Genomic DNA, 25,691 nt, shown 5'->3' on the forward strand with positions numbered 1-25,691 from the left:
CTCTCTTCTGGATGCGTTCCTGTACCAGTGGTTGGAAGGTCTCCTCTAAGCCTTCCCTCTCCCCTCAGCGACCAAGTCCTGCAAAAAGTCAAAAGGGACAAGGTGATGGTGATCCTTGTTGTGCCGGTCTGGCTTTACCAGCATTGGTTTGGGGCACTGATGAACCTGCTGTTCTGTATCCACAGGCAGCTGCAGCTGAGACCTGACTTGCTTTCCCAGGATCAAGGGCAAATCTCTACCCGAATCTTAGCTCACTCCACCAGATGCCATGGTTCATCCATGGTTGAACTGCCAAGAGCTAGTGTGTTTGGGCGACATTCAGAGGGTTCTCTAGATTCAAAAGGCCTCAACGCAGTCCACCTGTGCTGCCAAATAGACTCGTTTCTCCTTCTGTTCTCATTACCGGCGGATCATTCCCAGCTGAAACTTTCCTTGAGGAAATCCTGGACTACTTGCTGTACCCTAAGCAGTAAGGCTTTGCTCTGGCCACCATTAGAGTCCACCTGGTGGCCATTTCCATGTTTTATCCACCCATGCAAGGCTGTTTGGCATTCTCCCATAATGTCATCTCACAGTTCCTGAGAGGCTTGAAACGCTTCTAATCTCGGGTCACATTCCCTCTCCCCCCACTGTGGGACCTGAACCAGGTCTTGGTGCAGTTCACGGGTCCTCTGCTTGAGCCCCTGGCCACATGTCTCTTATCACTGCTCTCCTTCAAGATAGCCTTCCTGATAGCCATCACTTCAGCCAGACAGGTGTCGGAATTCGTGGCCTATCCACAGTGTGGGAAGGGTTCCCTGATTTCCTCCCTGCGATTGTCCAATCGGATCACTTCCTGCATCTACATGAGTTGACGGGTCCAGACACCAGAGTTGCTTAAGGCCCACCAGAGGTCAGGCTTTCTCATGCACTTTCTTGTGCATGTTCCAATCCAGGACATTTGTCCAGCAGCAGCGTGGTCATCTGTACGTACATTCACGTCTTATTATGCCATCACGCAGCAGGCAAGGGCCGATGCTGCATTTGGCAGGGTTGTATTGCAGTCTGCATTCTCATAACTCCTATCCACCTTCACAGACAATGCTTACCGTCACCTGTGTTGAATGGACATGAGCAAGCACTCAAAGAGGAAAAGACAGTTACCTCTTCTGTAACTGGTGTTCTTTGAGATGTGTTCCACATGTCCATACAACCTCCCACCCTCCTCCCCTCTGTCTGTCTGATTTCCTTCAAGAAGGAACTGAGGAGCAAGGGTCTGGGGGCACTCTATATAGTACGGCATGCATGCGCTACTCTAGGTGGTGCTGGGGGACCCGGGATGTTAAATATCGGTTAACTTAATAGTCAAGTAACCTCATGAATTTGTATCGGTTAGTTGACTGTTCTATAGTCCCCAGAGGTGGAGACGGCAGCCACTGTATCAGAGGCAGTGGTGCAGGGTGCCAGGCAGGAGCTGGTCCACAAGGGAAGCCAGTTTAAAAACCAGTTCCCCTCGCAGACCGGCTGCCTGTCACCCAGTGTTGCTGCCTCTGATAAAAAGACAGCAGTGTAGGGTGGCAGCAGTTCCTGTCTAAGGGGGTTGGGGGGAGTCTAAGCTCCTGGACCAGGCATGAGCCAGAACTGAACCAAGCGGCCTGCCCACCTGGCTCCTAATACACTTTAAATGCAGAGCCGCAACAGGGGTAGGTTCTGGATCCAGATTCTGGTACTGCTTAGGGGAAAACTTCTGGCACTGGTGCATGTGGCAGGCACACACCTATGGAAAAGAGCAATATATCTCAAAGAACACCAGTTACAGAACAGGTAACTGTCTTTTCTGTTTCAGGGCCACATTCTTTAGTGGTGTAAATGAGTACAACTAGGTGTAGTCAGTGGAACTCCACTATTTTACATCAGCGGAGAATTTGTACCTATTGATTTTAGCCCATTTTGGTTTGTGTGACCTGATTGTGACCACACAACATTTTGTGCATTTCCAAAATAGTTCAACTGATATTTTAGGCAAACATATTTCAACCAGTGGGTTTCTTGTAAGCTCTTTACATCTTGTATCTGACATTTAACAATTCAAGATTTGAACAGATAGATCTTTTGGTATGTTTGTGAATCAAGCTTCTAGGGTGAATACTTTCAGTGAAAAATGGAAGTTTGCTTTTCACAAATATTTTATGAATGTGTTGTTTCTGTGAATATTCCTGCCAGGCAACATTCACAGAAAGCGAACACAAAAGGGGTAGAAGCAGAGAAAAAACAAAGGGTCTTAAATATTTTAGCATTCACAGTTTTTCAGAGTCCAGATTATTCTACTAACAGTATGTTTGATAAAATATCTTTATTTTAAATCTTTTAAACTGAATTCGTACTTGGAGTGTGACATCTGTGATGTCTGCTATGAGGTAGAAAATGGAACAAGTGGCAAACATTATGTTTCAAAGTCCAGATCTAGAAACCTAAATAAGAGCTTGATTTCCAAAATGCTGTCTTTGGAAATTGGAGTGCTCAGAGCTTTTGAAAATCAGGCCACTTATTTCAATGCCTAAGTTAGGAGCTTAACTGTAAGAACTCACCTTTGAAAGTCTTGGCCAAACCATTCTGTTTATCCATGGAAAATATAAAGCAGGCCAGGCAACTTTCCCTATCCTGCCCCATCAGTGTTGGGCAGGCCTGAGCTGGAGGATTCACCTTTCTGTCTGGGAGGGTGGTTTGTTCTTTAGGTCCATTCTCTAACCTGTCAACAAAAGTACTGATTTTTATATGGGCACTTTCTCACTAGGAAATAAAATAAGAAGAGCAAGTGACTTTATTTAAAATACTATATTACCTTCAGACTTCTGATCCCTACCAAATTATATAGACGTGAAAAAATGTCTAGTGTATTGTTAGTTCCCTGAGCCACCCTGTCAAGAACATTTCCCCCCTTCTTCTAATCTTAAGAGAGGCTCAGTTTTGGGACCAGATTCCCAGAACTGAGGTTGGATCCCTCCCTGTTCCCTCCTCTGCTGCCGCTCCCGAGTCACAGTTTCAAAGAGTGACAGGCTTGCTTCGAAGTGCTAACTCTGAAGTTCTGTCTTCCAAGCTCTAACTTCTCTCTTCATGGGTGATCACACACATGCAGTGTTACTGACTGACCCCTCGCAGAGCACTGCTACACTCTATAATCCCTGTGGGCCACTTCACTGCTTCCTTTTCACTTTCATATTCAAAGTGCAGCAAACTGGGTTCTTTCTGCCTTGCTCTCACCTGCCGACTCGGTTAATATCTTTACAAGGATGTGCACGGGCTTAACAAGTGTTTGTGTTCTTGGGACATCAATACAGTTCTTCCAAAGGGGCTGGGAGGGAAAAGAATTGTGCTGGTCAGTGCTCAAAGTGAGGAGAGCTGACAGGAGCTCAGCTCCTCCACTTATTTCTCAGCAGGAGCAGAACATCTACACTTCTCCCGGGGCTCCAGGTTTGGGCTGTTTTTTTTCCCTTTTTTTACAGCTTCATACTTTTTCACTTCCGCATGATGAAAATGATGCAAAGTTTGAAAGAACAAAGAGAAGATAAAAAGAAATGCTACTCACAAGGAGAGAAGGAATGAGCACAGTTAATCAGTGGAGCTTTATTCTGAAACATCCTCTGCTATAGTGCTGGCACATAACTCTTGCCATTGTTTCCTGCAATACCTTACTATTTACAGTATACCCTTTTAGACTGTACCTCTCTAGATTTATCGTTAGAAATGGTGCAAGTACTAACGTTCAGTAGGTGCAGATACTTATTTACTGCAGTTACTTATGGCAATTGGCAAGTTTTTAAGTTTTACCCCTCTATGTTCCTGTCTGCCACTATGCCCTTTCCCCAGCTCAGACCTGCAGCAGTGCAGGTATTCATGCACTTTCGTTGTTTTCTCTTTGAGCATGGATGATAAACAGTAGTGACCATGTCACCCTAAAGCCATGGTGTCCCACCTGTTTGAAAGCTAAGTAGCCACACCCAACCAGCCAAATAGCCAATTTGTTCAAGCCAACTAACTACACTCAACTGGGCCAAATAGCCACATGTGGCTAGTGTGTTGGACATCACGGCCTTAAAGCCTACATTTTAAGAAATATTGTTGCTGCCGAGATTTTATCTTTAATAATACTTAGCAGTGGCAGTTTTTTTCAGAATGTTTTGATTCACCATTTCTCTGTTCCAATTTTATACCCGTGCAACTCCATTGAAATCAATGGTATAAAACTGGATTATTGCATTGGAGAATGGGGCCCTTTATCATCTTAGTTCTCATGGCAGGAAGGTAAGTATTATTACCGCATTTTACAGATGGGGAAAGAGGTCGATTGATTTTTTTCCTGGGCCAAACAAAGCATCCATGTCAGAATAGATATTTGCACTCTCATGTTGTTTTTGTCAAAAGTCTTAAGATTCCACTTCTCTCCAGCACCAATTATTTCTTCAGCTGACATTTTCATTGGACCTTTAGAAAATTAACAGCTTCTTTTCTCTCCATAGGTATACTGTGATGTCAGGAACACCAGAGAAAATTTTAGAGCACTTCCTAGAAACTATGCGCCTTGAGTCAACTTTAAATGAAGCTACAGGTAGAATTATGTGGCAAGGGCTGTATTTCTATTCATAAATAAGATAGCCTCTTGGGTTGCAAGTGAAAACATGATGCTTTGGAACACAGCGTTTAATTATCTGCAGAAATTAATCTAATCAATATTTAGATACAAATTTTGAAAAGCTAGAAAATTGAAAATTTAAGGTAATTTTCCTTATCTTGCCCCCATTGTATTAGGGTTTGGAGCATCAACTGATAGCAGAGCAGCAAAATCTCATGCAAGATGCTGTTACTAAAGTGATTACTTTTATTGGCCACAGCTGTAATGAAAAATGGAGCTATGGAAATACCCAGTTACATTACCACTTGTTGCAATTCATGCCACATAATGCTATGCCCTAATGCTGATCCCTCCTACATCACTTCACATTTCTTTGTTATAATTTCCCCGTGGATCAGTATTCAAACAGTAGAAATTCAGCACATCAAGGGCCAAACCCTTCACCATACAAATTACTGCAGCTCTGTTGAAGACTACGGAGCTGCAGCAGTTTACACCAGAGGAATCATTAGATCCAGGAATATGTGTGCCTGCCAACTTATTCCTTGTAGGTCTTTTCATTAAAGAAATGAATCAAGGAAAAAGGATTTTTCATAATAGTAGAAACTTTTATATTATGTTGCTGTGTATCAACTAGGACACCATTTCAGGAAGCATGTTTTTGACATTACAGATGGCTAGGAAGCATGAGTATAGAGGGCTTCTTAAATAATGCATAGATTAGTAGTGATAGAATCTGTGCATCAATCCTTGTGCTGAAAGATTGTATGATGACTTTTAGCCTCTCTGTTTTAATTGCTTTTGTGAATAAAATAAGCTTGCTATACAGTTACCTAGGCCTCTAGCAGCAGATGTTTGTGTCTAATAGCAAGTTTACCATCCTTATTCCTTAACTTTCAAAGCAATCTTAAACTTTTAAATTGTTTGAAAACATTTCTTTTCCAAAACATCCAATGGAAAGATTCCATATTTCAACCTCGTGGCCTGCAAAACATTGCCTTTCGCAAAAAGAGCCATTCTTAAGTGGCAGGGGCACAAATTTCTGAAATCACTGATTTTTTTATTTGTGCATTCTCTCCAATTAAAGCCAGCTTTACCAGGGTGTGGGGTTTTTTTTAATTATACAAAGAAATAATACTCTGCCTGAGGCTCTTAAGGCTTTATATATTTTCAGCTGAGACACATTTGCAAATACTGAATTTATACAGTGGATGCCATGATACGGTGTTGATAGCACAGCTGTCACAACATATTTTCTTTGATATCCCTCCATTACAAGATCTTAAATAGTTGTTACCCTCTAAAAATTGGCTCTATAAAAAGGATTCTCCAGGTAATGGGTTTGTGTTTTACTGATTCCGTATAAAATTTAGTTTTTCACAATTAAAACAAACAGCCAACCCTCAAATTTGTGCTGGGCTCTGCAAGCCAGTTTAGGTCAGCCCTGCTCATACATCATCACAAGTTCAAAGTGTAAAAGATGCTCTCATTTACACCATTGCAACCCCAGTATCAGTTCAATTGGAAGGAAAAGGCAGTTCTTTAGTTGCCATGAAGCAGGGAATGGTGTAGTTAGTTAGACCTTCATTTCCTTTCAACCTAAAAATAGCATGTTTGTCTTATTAAGCTTATAAATCTGTTTTCTATGTTTAATTTAAATTTCAAAATTGTGAATTGATTTGAATCAAAATATAAATTAGATCATTGACTATGAATTTTCTTATTTCTGGCTTTTTGTTGATTGCCAGCTGGGCAATCAAAGGGATATAAATGTAGGCTTAAAGTAAGGCACACGCTAACATACCTTGTTGAATTTGAGCCCCAGTGTAGTATTTTTTGAAAGGATTCATTTGATGCAGACTGAGTTTACCTACTAAAGCAAGGTACCTATCAAATGTAGATGCATAATCACAGAACCACCCTTTCTGACAAGTCAAATACATTCATATTTCATGCTAAATACATTTATGGTTTTTTTTGGGGGGGGGGGGGTACAGTATTAAACCTGAGTACAGGGAATCTAAATCCTAACCTTTTCAGAGTCTTTAGGAAATTAAAGAGCTCTTTAACTGAAATAAGCATCATTGTTATCAACCCACAGTGTTTGCAAGAGCTTAACTTTCTACTTTGTTTTTCTCTTCACAGATTCCGTTTTAAATGATTTTGTTATGATGCACTGTGTTTTCATGCCAAATAGTCAGCTTTGTCCAGCCTTGATGGCACAATATCCTTTTGTGATCAAATTTTACATTCCTTTTATGATTACCACTATCAGAAAAAAGATGGACACATGTTATGTAAAACTTCTAGCTCTCTAAAGACAAGTAAAGTTTAATGGAGTCTCACTTTTATGGCCAAGCTTCCAGTGTGTGAATGACAGACTACTCATAACGAGGCTTAGAAGGATTAGATTTTTATTGATAAATATTAGTAATGTTGATTTAACTATTCACACACAAACTGACAAAAATATTTCCATTGATGGTAATAAAAATGTATAGATACGCAAAACAAGAAAAAAAGCTGCTTAAAAATAGGGTAACCCTACAGCAAGAATGAAAAAATCAGTGTTAGTTTGGGGCATAATTAGCATCTAAAACAAAGCTTGAAAACTCCATCTTTCCTGCTAGAAATTTCCTATCCTGTAAGCTGAATTCCACTGACTAAGATTAGGTGCCTATAAATTAAACAATATCTTTTGGCCCAAAAGCTACACTCCTAAGGCTCCTAGAGTAGATAAAGATTAGTAGTTGGTTCAGCGAACATCTCCTTTTTTGTGCAAAATTCTATTTAAATAATTAAAGCATCAGAACAAAAGTATTCCTTGAGAAGGTGAGTAGATGGGTGGTCACTGTTAAAATTGTCAGCATTTTCCCTGGCTAGTTTTCCCTATTTATGGAATAGAAAATGGTGTAGTTGTATGTTACCAGCAGACAAATGTTGACCTTTTTAATGACAATCATTTTGTCATAATGATTTTCTTCTGAAAATCTGAATTACAAGTAGATGAGTTTATGTGGGCCACATTTTCAGAAGGTACCAGAAGTTCTTGCCAGAACTTTGCTTTTTCAGGTAAATTTAATGATGCCAAACAATGAAGCAGTTTCATAAGTGTTTGCACTCTGTATTTCCTCTGTGAAAAGTGTGGACATTTCTCATGTAACTTTGGTCGTCTTGGGTTTTTTTTTTTTTTTTTTTTTTTAAACACTTTACACCATTGCAGCCAACCTAGCTGAGTACCCAGCCCCTGCAGAGCTCCTGCCCCCAAACAGTACCCACTACATCAGTCATTCAGTTTCTCTTTCTGTGTGTGTGTATATCTCTACCTGTAGGTATTAAAATATACGTATATTCACACACACCCAAAACTAACATTTTATATGTGTGTAGGGAATGGGCTAGGCACATATAAAATCAGGTCCAGATACCCCAAAGTCAGGACTTGTTCATAATGGCAGTTTGATTTGGCCTTTTTTTAATACAAATTAAATACAAAAGATTCAGGAAAACAAATATCTTTTAGAAGTTCTAGTGTCACATTTTTCTGTCTCTTAATTTCTTCACCGTTCATATAAACACACACAAACTCTGCCGTGTAGAATGTGATCATGATGCACTATGTCTAGATTCATATCAGCGCTATCATATGTTGGAGAAGCCAGGGCCAAAAATTCTTCCAAGGAAGGCAACTCTGAATTACCACCACCATTATTCTTTCCCTAATTCACACACAAACATTGTTTTTTGGGGGCAATTTCCACCTCCCCACCCCCCAATTTGTACTCTCAAATCAATGAGAGTCAAGAGGACAGTCTGATCCTGCTCCCCCTGAAGACAGATGAAATTCCTGTACAGTTCAATGGGAGCAGGATTAGACCTGACGGAATGTGGGCACTTAAGGTGAGGAAGGAGCCTTGTGAAAGCCGTGTAGGCTGCTGATGCTTTAGTGCCCAGGAAAGTTTTGTTTGAATGGATGTGAGCTGTAAACCCCTCTCCCTTCAGAGATCAAGTTGGTTCTTGGTGGGTCCATCCTTTCTGTCTGTCAGAACCAGGAAAGCACCACCGGTCTGAGCATGGGGGAACCTATTGGGATATAAGGAGAGACTGCATAAACCCTGGCTTTCCCATAAATAATAGGAAAAAACAGGTAACAGACAAGCTGTACTGATGGGTTTTTTCCATCAGATATGGACAAATAGATCACTCTGCATTTATTATGTGAATTTTGTTTTGCTTTTGAGTAATTCTGAGGCAGATTCTTCTAATGAGGTTCTAATCTGCAGCCACGCAGACATCACTGCCTTTTTTTCCTTTTGCATATTGAAATAAAGCTTCTTCAAACTTCTAACCCGAAAAGTGAGCTTTTTTCTGTTTACAGATTCCATGGACATGCTTTCCATTTATTTATGTTCAAGGGCCCTTAAGTGGCTAGACAGCCTGAGCTTAAGCTCAAGCTGACAAGCTAAATGAAGCCTTTAATGAACATTCAGGCCAGTTGAACTCTGAGTTTACAAATTATATACCTTTACATACTGGATGTTACATTTGCAGTATTTGATCTAAGTTTCATTCAGCTCAATCCAATATTTAAAGAAAGTGTTTTCCTAAACCTAGTCTCCTCTGTGGACATCTGCTCTTTACAGTTGAAGTACCCCAAAGGTGCATTTGGCTTTAATGTTACTTAGGCCTTGATCCAGTAAATCTCTTGAACCTTCCTTCCTTTGGCTGGGAGTCAGATCCACAGGCCAATCCCCACTCTCTAGTCTGCTGCCTATTGACGTAATAGAGGCATCAGTGCAGCTGTTTTTATCACAAGCTCATTTCTCTTTAAGTTAAATTTGTAGCTAAAGGAGTGAGCATGTCAGACGTGCTGTCCATTGTGGTACTTACAAGACGTGTGCATGCAGGAACTGTGCTTTGGTGCAGTTTATGTATTTATTTTCTGTGATTTTTCCTTTTCAAAATAGTGCTAAGTTTTTGCAACTAAGGTTCATGATTTTCAATTAAAAATTGGTAAAAACAAAGCCTCCCTTTGTTAAATGTGTAGCTTTATATTTTATTGTTTATGTTGCTAAATGCATGTCACAAAGGTAGTGCACAGGATATGACATGAGGCTGAGTCATGTGACAGAGTCGAGACTTTCTGAGTAGCCAGATGAGTGAATTTCTCTATGCCTCGATTTATCATCTATAAAATGGGGACATTTCCTTTCTTCTCCCCTTTGTTTTGATTGTAAGCTCTTCAGGGAAAAAAGACTATCTCTCAACAAATGTATGTATAGCAGCTAGAACAAGGGGACCAGTCTCAGCTAGGATTCCTGGGACTATTATAATAAAATTAGAAGTAAGATATTTACTGCATGTAAACAGATCGTAAAATCTCTCATGGATAGAGACTTAGGATTATTTGCGACCAAAAAGGGGAGCTTTTAATTCTCTTATTTCCATGATTCCTTCTCATTCTATCAGAAGAACAAGACAAAATATTCTCTTCTGATGAAATGATTAACCATCTTCTTCCTTGGCTCTTACATTTTCTCTCTTGCTCTATTATAAGCTGTCTGATTGTGATTCTTGATATGTTTCTCAGAAAATGCCCTCTAATGTTTCATGAACTGCACTCATGAGGAGCACTATTATGCCTTTGCAATATGATAAGAAACAAAAAAGGTATCTACATTTGACCCTCTAACCTCACTGATCGGAAATTTCTGCTGGAAAGCTGTTCTAGGGCCGCTGAAAAGGAGTAGTTTCCTCAGTTTGTACTGTATTGAATATTTTAACTCCTGACTATTTTCCTTGACACCTTGGCACTTACCATGCCCAGCCTTCTCAGGGTTCAGAGCAGGAGAAAATGGATTATGCATTTAATAATAAAAGGCGAGTCATCCGACTGGTTCTACAGTGGGCTGCTTCATATGGAGATCTGCTGCAAGAGGACGAAGCAGCGATAGCCTTTTTGGAGGTACAATGGAATTGCCCTTAGATTGCTGAAGAGCAGCTACCAAAGAGGATTTGCATAAGAGCATTTCACAACCTTTAGAAGTCTGTAGATGCTATGGATCACTTTAAAGTGCAAAGTTCTGTGTGTGTTTCTTCTCAGTTTTGAAGCAGAATACATACATGATTGGTTTTTATTTTAATGCACAGTGACTACAGAGCCAGCAGGTACAAATGCTTGTTGCGGGTATTTGTAAGATACTCCGCCCCACAGTGAAGAGGGCTCTGACATCAGCAGAACCATTGCAATTCTGCCATGCTGTGGTGGGAGGCAGGATTTCACTGAGAGAGAATGAATCCCTGCATGCTACAAAGGTCTTCCTAGCATGTAGGCTGTTTGTTTGAATCTTATTGGAGTGTGCCCAGGAGGGGCTAGAGGATCAGCTACTATGTGAAATAAAAGGCTGCTTGGTTCCCGTGACCAGGCGTCTGCTCCGCACTGGCCCTTTAAGGTTTAAAACCCAGCCCTGGGAGAGGGCTGAGAGAGTGGAGCCCACAGCTGAGGCAGAGACAGCCAATTAGAGCCCACCTGGGTCTGTATAAAGGAGGGCTGCTGGAGGGAAGGAGGACACACACACACTCTTGCCCTAGCTGGGTAGCAGTAGGGACTTGGCTGCCAGGGAAGCTGGTGGTATCCTGAGACAGAGCAGTACTAGGAAAAGGCAGGCAGACTTGGGGAGCTCTGGCCTCACCTCACTCCTAGGCTGCAGGGCCTGAGACAAGGCCTGAGTATACTAATGCTGCAGGGAAACAGCCAGTGATAGAAAAAGGCAGGAGGTCCATAACCCCTTGCCAATGATGAGTGGCCATTTCAAACTGCAGTTTGCCCCTGGCAAGTGGGTCACTGAGTCAAAGTGGGTGTAGGAGGCCTGGGGATTCTCTGGGGGGGACCCTAGAGTACAGAGGCACTTAGTGTTGCCAGGTATCCGGTTTTGACTTGGACAGTCTGGTATTTGAGCTTTCTGTCCGGGAAACAAGTTGAGAAAATACCAGACATATAAATGTCTGGTATTTTCTAGTTAAGTTTTATTATTATCATGAGTATCAATATGTAGTTGCGTACTGCCTGGCTCGTAGACACACTCACGCCGCATGAGCATGTCTACCAGCCAGGCAGTACGCAACTACGCAGTAGAGAAGAGGGGGTGGGGGCAGGGCGGGATGGAATCCCCCAGGGCTGGACTTGCCTGTGTGCCCCTCCAGACCGTGCACAGGACGGGCAGCACCCCGGGATCTGTGTGCGCCCAGGCCAGCCCTACCAGTCGGTTCCCCCCCCAGCAAGCCCCACTCCCTGCTGGCCAGTTCCCCCCTAGCCAGCCCCGCTCCTCCAACCCCCTGCTGGCCAGCCCTGCTTCCCACGGGCCGTCTCCCCCTCTCCTCCCCCCCTCCCCGATCTCTCCCAGCCAGCCCCGCTCCCCCCGACCTCCTCCCAGACAGCCCTGCACCTCTCCTGGCCAGTTCCCGCCCCTCCCACTCCCCAATCTCAGATCAAGTGTGTCTGGTATTTTTTTGAAATCATCTGGTAACCCTAGAGACACTGATCTAGGAAGGTACCAGCTGGCATGACATCAGATGAAAGGGGGCACTCCAGGGCTGACGAGGTAATTCCCAAAGCAACCAGCAGGAGGCATTATGAGGGTGAGTGCTTGCCCCCATGACAGTTCCCAACTGAGGCTGCCTTGTAACCCCACTGGCTGCTGTAGACTGGAGTCCTTGTCCCAAAATCTCTGCAGATCCCATACATGCAGCCTGGTTACAGCATTTGACCCATAACAGAGTCTTTGTCATAAAGACTGTAAACACTTTGGGGGCAGGTACCATGCCTTTGAATCTGCTCTGTAGTGCACAGTATACTTGGGTGTCATACAAATAATGAGAACAATCATGAGATTGCTCCTTTAAAACAAAATGACCTCACTGTAGCACTCTTTCACTGTCTTATGTACAAATTACCTATGTTATACATTATTTGTGAAAAAATACTGAATTCCATAACCTTTCTTCACGGTCTTCTAAAAATGTGGAGTGTAGGCTTTGGCAGGGCAGTGCTTACACGCACTGAACTAGAAAAGCATGTCCACATCTGTCTCTCATTTTTACCATCATGCTTTCTTCCTATATGTGCTATTTGAATCGAAATTCACTGGAGTTACAGAAACAGAACAGATACAGGAATAAGTCCAGAATTTGAATGTTGTGAGGGCATCTCTTTATTCTCCTGTTCATTAAACTAGCAATCACTCTTAGCAATCACTAAGCTAGCATATGTAAGCTTGCTAAGCTTTTGTCCTTTTAAGTATAACTTATTTATTGTTTTGTTGTTCAAAGACTGTTCTGTATGATTTACAGGAATTTTATGTATCTGTATCAGATGATGCAAGAATTATTACAGCACTAAAAGAGCAACTCTCAGAGCTAGAGAAGACTGTAAAACAAATGTAAGGACTTTTCTTTTTTGGTTCATTTTACAACTAAATACCCGTTGTAAATACCCATGACTCCCAGTTCCATGAAGGGCTTTCAAGATGGCTGCTCTGACAAAAAAAAATGCTTCCATATACACGACAGGCACATCTGACACTTTTTCTTTCAATGAACAGCCTTGCAAACACCAGATTTACTCATAAACATTCTCAAAAAGAATATGAAAGGACTTATTCCACTGAAGCAAAGAGAGCAGGCTAGATGATCTAAAGGTTCCATCTGGCCTAATTTGTGAAGCTATGAATAAATTGCAAATTAATATTTTTTGCAGTAGTTGCCCAATCCTATTTCAGACTTTGATACTCTTCCTTCCTTGAGTATAAAACATGTATGAATACAGGCAGTCCCCGACTTACGCGGATCCGACTTACGTCGGATCCGCACTTACGAACGGAGCTTTCTCGTCCCGGAAGTAGGGGCGAGAAAGCCCCGTTCGTAAGCTGCTCCGGTGCCCCTGGTCTGCTGGAGACCGTCTCCAGCAGACCAGGGGCACCGGGCGGGTTCCCGCGCTTCTGAGGCTTTGCCAGAGCAAAGCCTCGGAAGCGCGGGAACCGCTGCTGCTGCCACTTGGGTGCCGGTGCCTGTGGTCTGCTGGGGACCGTCCCCAGCAGTCCACAGGCACCGGGACCCAAGCGGCAGGAGCGGGCGGGTTCCTGCGCTTCTGAGGCTTTGCCAGAGCAAAGCCTCAGAAGCACGGGAACCCCCGCTGCTGCCGCATGAGACCCGGTGCCTGTGGTCTGCTGGGGACGGTCCCCAGCAGACCACAGGCACCCTGACTGAAGCCGCAGCCGCGGGGGGGTCCCGCGCCTCTGAGGCTTTGCCAGAGCAGACCAGGGACACGGGGAGCAGAGCCGCAGCGGCAGCGGGGTGCCGCGCCTCTGAGGCTTTGCTCTGGCAAAGCCTCAGAGGCGCGGGGAACCGCCGCTGCTGCCGCTCCAGTCTGGATGCCTGTGGTCTGCTGGGGACCGTCCCCAGCAGACCACAGGCACCCGGACTGAAGCCGCAGCCGCGGGGGGGTCCCGCACCTCTGAGGCTTTGCCAGAGCAAAGCCTCAGAGGCGCGGGGAACCGCCGCTGCTGCCGCTCCAGTCTGGATGCCTGTGGTCTGCTGGGGACGGTCCCCAGCAGACCACAGGCACCCTGACTGAAGCCGCAGCCGCGGGGGGTCCCGCGCCTCAGAGGCTTTGCCAGAGCAAAGCCTCAGAGGCGCGGCACCCCGCTGCCGCTGCGGCTCTGCTCCCCGTGTCCCTGGTCTGCTGGGGGGAGGGGGCGCAGCTAGTGTGCTCCCCCCCCCCCCCCAGCAGACCAGGCTTTTGTTTTGGACTCTGGGGCAGAGCAGCTGGGGCGCTGCCGATTGGTCCTGCAGCGCCCGTGGGCACTACTGGACCAACCCGGCAGCACCCCAGCTGCTCTGCCCCAGGTCCTGATTCAGCCGCTGCTGGTCAGTTTCAGCAGCGGCTGAATCAGGACGTCTGGGGCAGAGCAGATGGGGTGCTGCTGGGTTGGTCCAGTAGCACCCCAGCTGCTCTGCCCCAGGCGTCCCCAAGTCAGCTTCTGCTGAAACTGACCAGCGCTGACTACAGGAAGCCCCAGGCAGAGTTGCTCTGCCCCGGGCTTCCTGGAATCAGCTGCTGATCAGTTTCAGCAGCAGCTGACTTGGGGACGCCTGGGGTTCTTAAGTTGATTCTGTATGTAAGTCAGGACTGGCCAGTTCCGACTTACATACAGATTAAACTTAAGAACAAACCTACAGTCCCTATCTTGTACGTAACCCGGGGACTGCCTGTACATAGATACAATAGTTTGGAGCATGGTCAGTGTCTAAAATTATTTATTTTAGGGAATATCTTTCAAAATATGTTTAATAATATGTTTTTTATACTTCCTATAGTTCAGAAGAAACTAAGGCACCACAAAAGAAGGTAAATGAACTTTATCTGGCAATCGTGTAATACAAAGCTTTGCTTTAGGACTTAAGAGACTTTCCTCTTCAGTAACCTATAATTTATTAAACCAACACACATTGAAATATTTTCAAAAATTAAACTGCAGATTTATTTGTTGCTGTCTCTCCTGCATCTTTGATACAATGTCTGATTAGATCTACTCCATGTTTCTTCTTACGCTTATGAGTTTTTTTATTTGTTTGTTTCTGGCAGCACAAAGTACTTTTGCAGCAGTTTAACACAATTGAGGACAGAGCACAAAAACGCCAGCCAATCAGGGGAAGTGATGAAAGTAAGTACATGCATACTTGCAACACTCTGTTTCCTGGTGTGTATAATAATGTTGTCACTTCTGGAGCAGAAATCAAAATAAACATAAGTATCCCCAGTTTACAGATTTGGAGCAAAAAAAACCTGTTTGCATTTCCTCATCTAACAGGTCCTTAGTCACTGATTTTAATAGAACTCCATCAGAGGAAAAATACGTAAAATTGCACTCTGTTAAAATAATAAACAGTGCAGTTTAAAAAAGATAGCATTAGCAATTTGTAGATGTGTGATACATGCGCAACGAGTGAACTATAACACATTGGGGCCCTTGTTCCCCCACTATTTACATACAGGTGTTACTCTGATTTAATTGGAGTTACATTGTCATAAAATATGTGTACATAGAATGGAGAGTCAGGCTCTGGATTTCTGGCCTATGACAGGAAGGCCTATTAAATAGAAACCTCAGTTTATGTGCATGAACCATTTTGTCTTTTATTTGACTCCCATGCAGAGCTGAAAATAAAATTTACAGCAGTGCCTCAGACTGTGCCTTTCCTCTCTACTTAGTTTTCACACTTTCTTTCTGTGTGCAAACAAATGGGAAAGCTAGCTCTGTGACTTATCCATTGTAATCAAAGATATTTTAGAAATCCTAGAAATCTTGGCATTTTTTGCCAATGGTTAGCCAACATTTAAAATAGGTATAGGTATAAACATTTACAATAAAATTTTCACAAAAAAAGCTGCTCCAGCTTTATACCCAGTATTGTCCTGACAATCAGGGGACAGCTCTGGATAACCATATGAACAATGATAGTAAAAATAGCCAAATGCCAGGTTGTGAATCTAGGATCCAAAAATGTACCGCTAGAATGGGAGACTGTACCCTGGAAAACAGTGACCTGAAAAGGATGTTCTTGTTGGTAATATCTTTAGGGCCAGCCCCAGGGTGTAACTTACAGGAACTTACAGGTGGTCCTACATTGTACCAGCTGCTTATGGCATTAAGTGCTGTTAAGGAAGCTAAAATTGAGAAGCGTTTAGGGCAAGTCTGCACTGCAGGGCTAAAGTCGAATTAAGATGCATAATTTCAGCTATGTCAATTGAGTAGCTGAAGTCGAAATATCTTAACTTGGCTTTTGGGGCTGTCTACACAGCAGGAAGTCGAAGGAAGAACTCTCTTTGATTTCCCTTACTTCTTGTGAAAAGAGGGTTACAAGAGTCAGAGTAAGAAGTCCTCCAAATCGACATTATTTCAACATAATGGCTTACTGTTTAGACGCACACTATGTTATTTCAGAATAATGCCAGTTATTCTGAAATAACGCTGCTGTGTAGACATAGCCCTAGAGACTCCTTGGCCTTGCTGCAGAGCCCACAGGGCAGTCTCAGAGCCCACAGGGCAGTGCTACCCCCAGTTGAAAGCCCCTGTCCTCTGGAAACTGGTTAAACTAGCATTTGCCCTGGGACAGTAAGCCATGGCTGTTGTAGTACAGCCTAGATCTAGGTTTCTGACTTTTTCACTTCTAAACTACATTAGCATGGTCTTAAGACCTCTCCTTTTGCCCCTTTCCTTTGGATCTGCACATCCTTGGCCAATTAACAGCTGCCTATCCCTTTTTAGCATGAAAACTCACAATAAGGAGATACTAGCCTCCTCAAATGTTGGTGGAAAGTGGAAAAGTGGGGACCCCATTCTATCCATCCCTCCCCCACATTAGTACTTTTTAAGCTTTCTCCGGTTTTGAATCATATTTTTAAATTAGGTCGAGACACGGTTTAAAGAGTGCCATAACCGATACTTTTTTCTTTAACAGTTTCTCCAATCTGAGATAGGGACAGCATTTCCAGAAGTGAGCAGGTATCTGAGGCAGGGATAGCAAACTATCAGGCAAGCAGCAGAGTCCCCGGGCATCCTTTTCAGTGTATTGGTCTATGCTCTGTGAAGCAAATAGTGCTGAGTATCACAGTATATCTCTCCGCGTCTCTCTTCCCTGCTCCACACCATCAATACAGTCACTCCTACCACTATTCACCTCCCATTTACCTGTGCTGGCACCCACTCTTTCATCCTATCTCTACCCTCACCACCAGCACCAGAAAGGCCCTAATAGTGTCCTGAATTATTAAGGTTTCTGTCCCTTATACATGATGGAAACCTTAATATATTTGCTTGGGAAACTAGCATTGGTATGTTATAATGTATTGCCCATCCAAAGCAAAAGTGCTACTAGTGGAAATTTCTTGCTCTCTCTAGACCACCAATCTCAAGTTAATTCACAGAAGGTACTTTGTAAATTACACAAATGCACATGTTTTAAGACTTGTGCAATGTAGGAGGAAGAAAATTCCATATCTGGTTTTGTAAATATATACACTCTTTATGTTGTATGTACAGATTTCATAATCAATTTTACTTAACTTTTGAAAAAGAAAAATCACTTATTAAATATTTGACTATCCAGGGACCTGAAACTTAAGGAAACACTAAGTGATACAGACTTTTATGAATAAATATGGGAATATTGCAATTTCTGGTGCTCTATTATTTTGCTAGAAGTTCCTGCAAATCAGCTATTGAAATGAACCAGTCTTGTAACAATTAACAGTCTTGGAGCTACCAAATGAAATTGCTAGTGTTTATTGTATCTGTGAGCAAAGAATACAACAAGTAATTTGCACAATAAACTGCATTCTGTTATGTACATTATTAACGATACACTCTTTTGTCTTTAGTTCTATTTAAGGTATATTGTATAGACCACACCTACACTACTATCCGTGTACCAGTGGTGGCCTCCGTTAAAGAAGTGATCAGTGCAGTAGCAGATAAACTGGGTTCTGGAGAAGGCTTGATCATAGTAAAGATGAGTTCAGGAGGAGGTATGGTTTTTGCATGATCTTTAAAATGAAGTACAAAAGCTTATTAGTTTGATATTCCAATACATTTTTAATAAATGTTCAACAAGTATAAAAGTTCTTTTGAGGAATAACTCCTGTCTCATGTTTTTGCAGTTGCAGAATTTTTTGTTTATTTTAAAAGTGGGTGGTAGGAAGCCTGCTTGACGTAATCTGGGAGAGAGTAATTCATAAGTCAATTTATAAGCTTGTCTTTACCTGTGATCTGCACCTCTTTTATATATATACCCACTATATACTGCCATGATGAGTGCTGTATACAGTTGCATTTCACCACCTGCTCAGGCACTTACTGACTTTTAAGTCAATTTTGGAATAAGAACAGCTCAGAGAAGGATGATCTGAGCTCTTGTTGTTAGGCTTTTGGTGTGATGGTAGTTTCTAAAGGTTGTTGTGCAGGCTCCCTGACTCTAGCTTCAAGTCTGGGAGTTAGGGTTCCATGCTCCAGATCCATGGGAATTTCTCATGAGTTTCTTTTTGCTCTTTTATATATTGCCACTTTTCTTTAGTCAATGCATTCTTATAGTTATCTATCTTGTGTCTAAGGCAGTTTTTCCCAAATGGTACTTCACGAAGTGAAAGTAAGGGTTCACCCCCCCCCCCCCTTTTAAGGAGACCTTCTCTTAAACCTTCTCTGGCTTCCTGCCGGCTTTCAGACAGCTCCCCTCCCCCGCTGCCACTCTGTGGGATATGCGTGATTGCGTTTTGGCCTCAAGAGATCTCCCTGTTGTTGTGGTGGTGTGGTTTTTTCCTCTTGGCTGTAGGGGTTCCTTGAAACTCTTCCGAGTTTAAAAGGGTTCCGTGGCCAAATAAAATTGGGAAACACTGGTCTAAGGCATTCACTGTGCTTATTCAAGTAATGCACATATCTGTAAATTTGTTGTTAGCTTACTGCTGCTATGAATTCCATGTGCATTTAATAGGTAATCATCTGCTTTCATTGTTATAGAAAAGGTTGTGCTCAAACCTAATGATGTTTCAGCATTTACAACGCTCAGTGTTAATGGACGTCTGTTCGCTTGCCCACGAGATCAGTTTGATTCCCTGGTATGTATGCATACTGTTTTCAGCATTGCAAATCAGAGAGCTTGTTTTGAATTTTGCTTTCCAGATGTTTTCAACAATAGTTGTTGACAAGTTTCTTAACCCATTCTGCTTATTGAGTGTGTTAGTGACTGTCACCTGAGAGATTCAAAGCTAAAATTTTGTCACAGTGCTGTGGAAAGAGGATTGTTATTTTTTTTAAAGGATAGATATTAAGTATCATTTCTTAAACTAGGGCAAACATGGTTCTCTTATCCACACAGCAGAATTTGAATCCCAGTATTCTAAATCGAGCTTAACATACAGGCAGAGCAAAATATTATAACCCAGATTTATAGTGTGAATCTGATAATAGAATTCTCTTCCCCCCATCTCCATTACTGTATGTATAAGGGGAATTAGATGTTATCAGTTAACTATTATACAGATGTGATTCATGCAGTAAGTGTTTAAAAACCTTTTCTGCCTGACCCTCCAAATACCATGTCAGAAATCACAGATGTTTCTAACTTGATTCACAGAAAATATTCTAAGTAGAAAGTCTGGTTTTCCTTGGGTAAAATTGTTCATAAGTGCTTCCTGATCATACAGTAACTTTAACAATGTCCAGGGGGCCTGCTTTTATAGAGCTTGATTCTGACTGCACTTTGTTCCTTTTACTTCATTAAAAATAACTGTCATTGCCAAGCTATGTCAGCATGATCTCTATTACTCCCAGCTTCCCGTATGCTTTCAACAAGCTACTTAGTATGTATAGATATTGCAAAATCTGAGTTTTGCTTCTGATTTAGATTTAGAAACTTAGTAGTAAATTTTCAGTGCTTGGCTGCCTTTTGCTTTTTTTGCTATCTCAGTTTAGCATGGACTGAATATGTCAAATACAGTTTATTGTACTGCACCTCCTGCTGGCTTCAGGAGGACTAGAGGGCTTTAAGTATATCATAGTAACTTCCCAACTCTCTATTAAAGAAGTCCACACACTGACTATTCTTGCAGTAATCTAAAGAATGGTGTTAACAATTAACAGAATCCTATAACATGAAACACCTTTTCTTACCATTTAAGAATGTCCTTTCTAGTCTGTGAATTTGTTGATGTTTTGCTTGGCATGCCCCTTATGAAAATAAGGGCGTTATTCTGGAATGGATGAATTTATAAATACCTTGAGAGTCTACATCTAAATGTAGAAAATACATTTCAGACCAGCTATTTATAATGGTAATACAGCAAATAGTCTCTGAATAGGTACAAAAATCTATTTAACTTTGTGCAAAATCACTCTTTCCTAAAGGTAAAAATGAAAAGCTAGACTTGTAGGGCCAAAATGTGAGCAGTTTATTGCAAATTATTTTGGAACAGTTTGATGCAATTGTGTCTTGTAGTTTTGTGAAAATAAAAAGTAGCAACTCTAGCACAAACAAACTTACTAAGTACTCATTTTTGAGACAGGGAATGTTGGTATGTTAATCCAGTGCTCCCTATTTCTTTTTTAAAATTTGCAGCCATAATATTGTTTTTTAAATGCAGAATAATGTAGTAATCATAACTTTTTTATTTGGAAATACATGGCCTGATCTTACAGACCTGATTCAGATTGAATTCAGGATGGGGCCTGTTCTGTTGAAAGCACATTTTTCTATCATAATCTGCAATATATCAGATAATGCTCATTAAAAATTAAAGACAGTATGGAAGAATTTGAAGAGCAAATAGTAAATGAACTATACTGCCCTCTCCTGGAAGTAAAAGCAATTTAAAATTTGGGATATCACAAAGTATTGTGAGGTCTCAGGATGTATGTGAATTAGCAACAGGTATATTTGTTGGCAATTGAATAAGTTAGATTTAGACTCTTTGGCCCTAATATATACAATAGATGATTCCAAACATGGAAGCCCCCATTTTAAATTTATTTGGATAAAGAATAATTGTGTACAAATTGCAGCTCACATCTTTTATTAGATGATATGAAAATCCATTTAAAAATCGATACTTTAATAATTCGCAGGAATATACTCTGTGCACACATAAAACTCCCAATAACATAACTGAGAGTTATGCAAGCACAAATGTCAGCTCATGACAAGGACTACAATATATGCACTGTATACCGAGAGAGAAAGTATGAGCTATACTTACTAAATCATGTAATTGTTACAGGTGTCTAATTTCTAATAAAGGAGATAATTCACATAATTAAAATCTGTTAGTTGCAAAAATATTTGGCTGGCGTGCTGTGGTTCGGATGCTTATGTATGTAAAAATGGGAATTGATAATAGAGGCTTTATTACTATTGATAGTCAAAAGCAGACTCCCGATACATTATTTGAAACCCCTTCAAAAATTGGCGATATTGAAATAAATCAGCAGATGACTAAACACTGATAGTGCAGTTTAGCACTTTGAAATATTCTTGTATCATTATTCTTGTTCACAGACACCTTTGCCAGAACAAGAAGGCCCATCGACGGGAACTGTAGGAACTTTTGAACTCATGAGCTCCAAAGATTTAGCGTATCAGATGACAATTTATGACTGGGAGCTTTTCAACTGTGTGCATGAGGTATGGAGAATCAAAATAGCATGATAGTATTTCTTATTAAACATTTAGCTGTGCATTGTAGATACTAATACTGTTTGCCAGATTTTCTCTGAGTTTAACTTGTAGAATCTTAACAATTGCAAGCCTTGAAACTATTAAATACTATTCCAGCCAGAGCAAAAATATAAAGTATATAAAAGAAACATTACCTAACAGTGGACTGGATATTAAATTACTTTTATATGTTTCATTGGAAGTATTAAACTGTTACTATACAGTCTATATTTATGCTTTTAATGTGCCTTAGTGCCAACCAAACTTGCAATGCAAGCTGAATCCTCGTCAGCTGTATCATGCACATATTTACTACCCAGCAAGTTTCAAGCCTGAATAATTTAAATACCTAACAGTGACTTCTCCTCAGTCCTCTTCACCCCAACCCACAAAAAACAGACATTTAAAAGCCAACTCTGTTTTTTCTCTCCTAGCTGGAGCTGATATACCACACATTTGGAAGGCACAATTTTAAAAAGACCACAGCAAATTTGGACTTGTTTTTGAGAAGATTTAATGAAATCCAGTTCTGGGTGGTCACAGAGATGTGTCTTTGCTCCCAGCTCAGCAAGCGTGTTCAGCTGTTAAAGAAATTCATTAAGATAGCAGCCCAGTAAGTATATACTAGTATATACAGAAATAGACTGAAATACATGCCTGGTTTTTAATATATTTGTTACGTGTCCTTTTTACAGAGAATCAAACAGCTGAAAAAGCCTAATTCATCTTGCCCACCCCTGTTAATGTAAGGTGGTCAGTTTCAGCAGCAGCTGAATCGGGGACATCTGGGGTACAATATGTACCAGTTCCGACTTACATACAAATTCAACTTAAGAACAAACCTACAGTCCCTATCTTGTACGAAACCCAGGGACTGCCTGTAGCTTATTTTAAAATAGCTCATTTACTCCATAGGGAAGCCTCAAAATTAGTCCAAGGCAGGCTTGGACTACCTTCTTTAGAGCCCCAGCAGGAACTGGGAGTAATTATTCTGAATTGCCCTGGGGTGGAGTTATTTCAAAATAGCAACAGTGGGGCACGCACACTACTGCTATTCTGAAATAGCTATTTTGGAATAGGTGTTATTTCTCTTGGAATGAGGTTTTCAGAAGTCAGAATAAGCCGTCCATTATTTCAAATTTATTTTGAAATAACAGAATTGCCGTGTAGACGTTCACATTGTTATTTTGGAGTAATGGCTGTTATTCTGAAATAATACTGTTGTGTAGATGCACCCTTAGAACCCAATCCTGCAGCTACCCACACAAGTAACTTAGGGTATGTCTACACTACCCTCCTAGTTTGAACTAGGAGGGTAATGTAGGCATACCGCACTTGCAAATGAAGCCCGGGATTTGAATTTCCCGGGCTTCATTTGCATAAGCGGGGAGCCGCCATTTTTAAAACCCCGCTGGTTCGAACCCCGTGCAGCGCGGCTACATGGGGCACGAACTAGGTAGTTCGAACTAGGCTTCCTAGTTCGAACTACCGTTACTCCTCATTCGACGAGGAGTAACGGTAGTTCGAACTAGGAAGCCTAGTTCGAACTACCTAGTTCGTGCCCCATGTAGCCGCGCTGCACGGGGTTCGAACCAGCGGGGTTTTAAAAATGGCGGCTCCCCGCTTATGCAAATGAAGCCCGGGAAATTCAAATCCCAGGCTTCATTTGCAAGTACAGTATGCCTACATTACCCCGCTAGTTCGAACTAGCGGGGTAGTGTAGACATACCCTTATTGAGTTCAGTAGGACCTATGCCCACTTATGTCCTTAAGGGTGTCTAGACTACAGGGTTTTTTTGAAAAAAAAAGTGACCTTTATTCGAGAAAACTTCAACTGTGTCTAGACTGCTGCTGTGTTCTTTCGAAATTAAATCGAAAGAATGCAGTAGTTTTTTCGACTGTGGAAAACCTCATTTTACGAGGAATAATGCCTTTTTTCGAAAGTGCTCTGTTGTTATTTTCTCTTTCTAGCCACCAAGTTTAAATGTGGATACCAGAAGCACACAAGGAGAAATTCCATTGCTTGGAACCTTCAATTTGTGTGCTTACGGCTTGATTCCCCACCACTGAATTCAGTAGGAATTTTCTGTTGACTTCAAAGGGAGAAGGGCCACAACTACCATATGTAAAAATACTTCCTAGCACTGTTGCCCACTCCTTGCTTCCTCCCTTGCTATTGTTCGTTACAACTACCAATTACTTATTGTCTCAGGTTAGATTCTAAACCCCTCTAGACAGAAACTGTGTCTTTCTGTGTGTTTGCACAATGCCTTAGACAATGGATCCAGATCTTGACTGGGTCTTCTATTATAATACAAATAAATAATTTACAATGATGCACTCAGCACCTCACAGGATCAGACTCATAGTAAGATAAATAAAACGTGCTCCTGTAGTCTTTAAGAACAGCCATTCCATTACATCTGTCTCTAAAGGGAAATTTTAGACCAGAAAGCAGGTCTGACATATTTTGTCCAGTAGAGGGTAGTAAGATACATATACAAAAATGAATATGGTTTATTCCTCAAATCAGTGGTATGAAATGAGAAAATGCATAAATGTAAGTGAATTAAGATATGAAGATAAATTTAATAAACCTTTAAAATAAATTAACTTCAAAATAATGATTGAACTTCACCTTAAGAAAAAACTGGGAAAATAATCAATTATAAACTTCCCCCCATTCCATTAGATTTTCCAGTGGCATGGGATTACCTTATGCTATTTAGATCAGCGTGATGAGATGTTTACTTCTATGTTTCTGGTTTCACTACAGTTCTAAAAATAAATGTCTAAACGTGACCTGCTCTCCTGAGACCTCTGTGTCTCCTAAGTGCAGGGAGTTTTAAAGCACAAGATTTTCCTAAATAAAAATTGAGCTGGCAGATTTATTTTCAGTTACTGCAAAAGAACTTTAAAAACGATGGGGCTCTTTCTTACCAAATAAATTGTTGCCATGGTAACAAGTGCTACAAAACACAGTAAAACAAACAGAACCTGTCCAAGAGTTAGGTGGGGAAAAGAGCCAAGGGATTGTGTTACAAAAGGTGGGCCCAGGCCTTGAAGTAATATTGTGGTCTCAATTTCCACATGAAGAGTCTTGATAAACTAGTAACCGAATGAGAGTAGAATCCTTCCTGGGACAAATGACGGTGCACTAAACTCATTAGCAAGGGTACTCAGTTCAGTACAATACTGTTAATCTTCCTGAGTGACTGGTGGTGAAGGGGTGTGGCTGCGCAGTCTTCCTGCTATACTGATATTCAGAGATAATGGCTGCTGAGCACTTTGTTCCCATACTGGGCCTGAGGGATCACCACTTTTCCAATAAGCATGCTGTCTGCCCCAAAATCCACCCTTATTGGGGCTCACACCCAAAGGGGAAATTACATAACCAGATGTGGATTCACTGTGCTGAGCCTTGTGTACTTTTGGCTTTCTTTGCAGTAATTGCCTATGCCACCTGCTGGGTGAAAGTGCCCAGCTCACCAGGATCACAAACTCTGAGTCTTTGAAATGAACAAACTAATTAAATATATCTCCTGTGGTATCTTTCAGTGCTTCCACACAGATGCATGTGTGTGCGCGCGCGCACACACACCACTCTCTCTCTCTCTCTCTCTCTCTCTCCTGTCTTTAAATACACACTTTTGAAAATAATCTCTTTATGAATATACACAAAAGATATTCAGTCACTCTTCTATGCCTCCTCTTTTTCATCTTGATTCTCACACACAGTCATTAAAAATCTCTCCCCATATGCATACCCACAAAATACCCCCCCAGGTCAGAGTGCCAAAATCCCATTGAAAGTCAGTGA

The 25,691-nt window shown here is 41.6% G+C and overlaps 1 protein-coding gene across 4 annotated transcripts in view; it reads left to right on the forward strand.

The window, feature by feature from the left end:
• Positions 1 to 25,691, forward strand: part of RAPGEF4 (Rap guanine nucleotide exchange factor 4) — a 230,160-nt gene that overhangs the window by 182,230 nt on the left and 22,239 nt on the right. For all 4 annotated transcript variants that reach the window (XM_089779764.1, XM_006116479.5, XM_014570177.4 and 1 more), the window contains 10 exons: positions 4,497 to 4,585; positions 6,755 to 6,833; positions 10,424 to 10,574; positions 12,959 to 13,047; positions 14,984 to 15,014; positions 15,252 to 15,330; positions 18,048 to 18,194; positions 19,180 to 19,277; positions 21,713 to 21,838; positions 22,306 to 22,484. In XM_089779764.1, coding sequence (XP_089635890.1) covers positions 4,497 to 4,585; positions 6,755 to 6,833; positions 10,424 to 10,574; positions 12,959 to 13,047; positions 14,984 to 15,014; positions 15,252 to 15,330; positions 18,048 to 18,194; positions 19,180 to 19,277; positions 21,713 to 21,838; positions 22,306 to 22,484 — 1,068 coding nt within the window. The remainder of the gene's footprint in view (positions 1 to 4,496; positions 4,586 to 6,754; positions 6,834 to 10,423; positions 10,575 to 12,958; positions 13,048 to 14,983; positions 15,015 to 15,251; positions 15,331 to 18,047; positions 18,195 to 19,179; positions 19,278 to 21,712; positions 21,839 to 22,305; positions 22,485 to 25,691) is intronic.

Source organism: Pelodiscus sinensis, chromosome 7 (genome assembly GCF_052426305.1).
Source record: "Pelodiscus sinensis isolate ZL-2025 chromosome 7, ASM5242630v1, whole genome shotgun sequence".
NCBI lineage: Eukaryota > Metazoa > Chordata > Testudines > Trionychidae > Pelodiscus > Pelodiscus sinensis.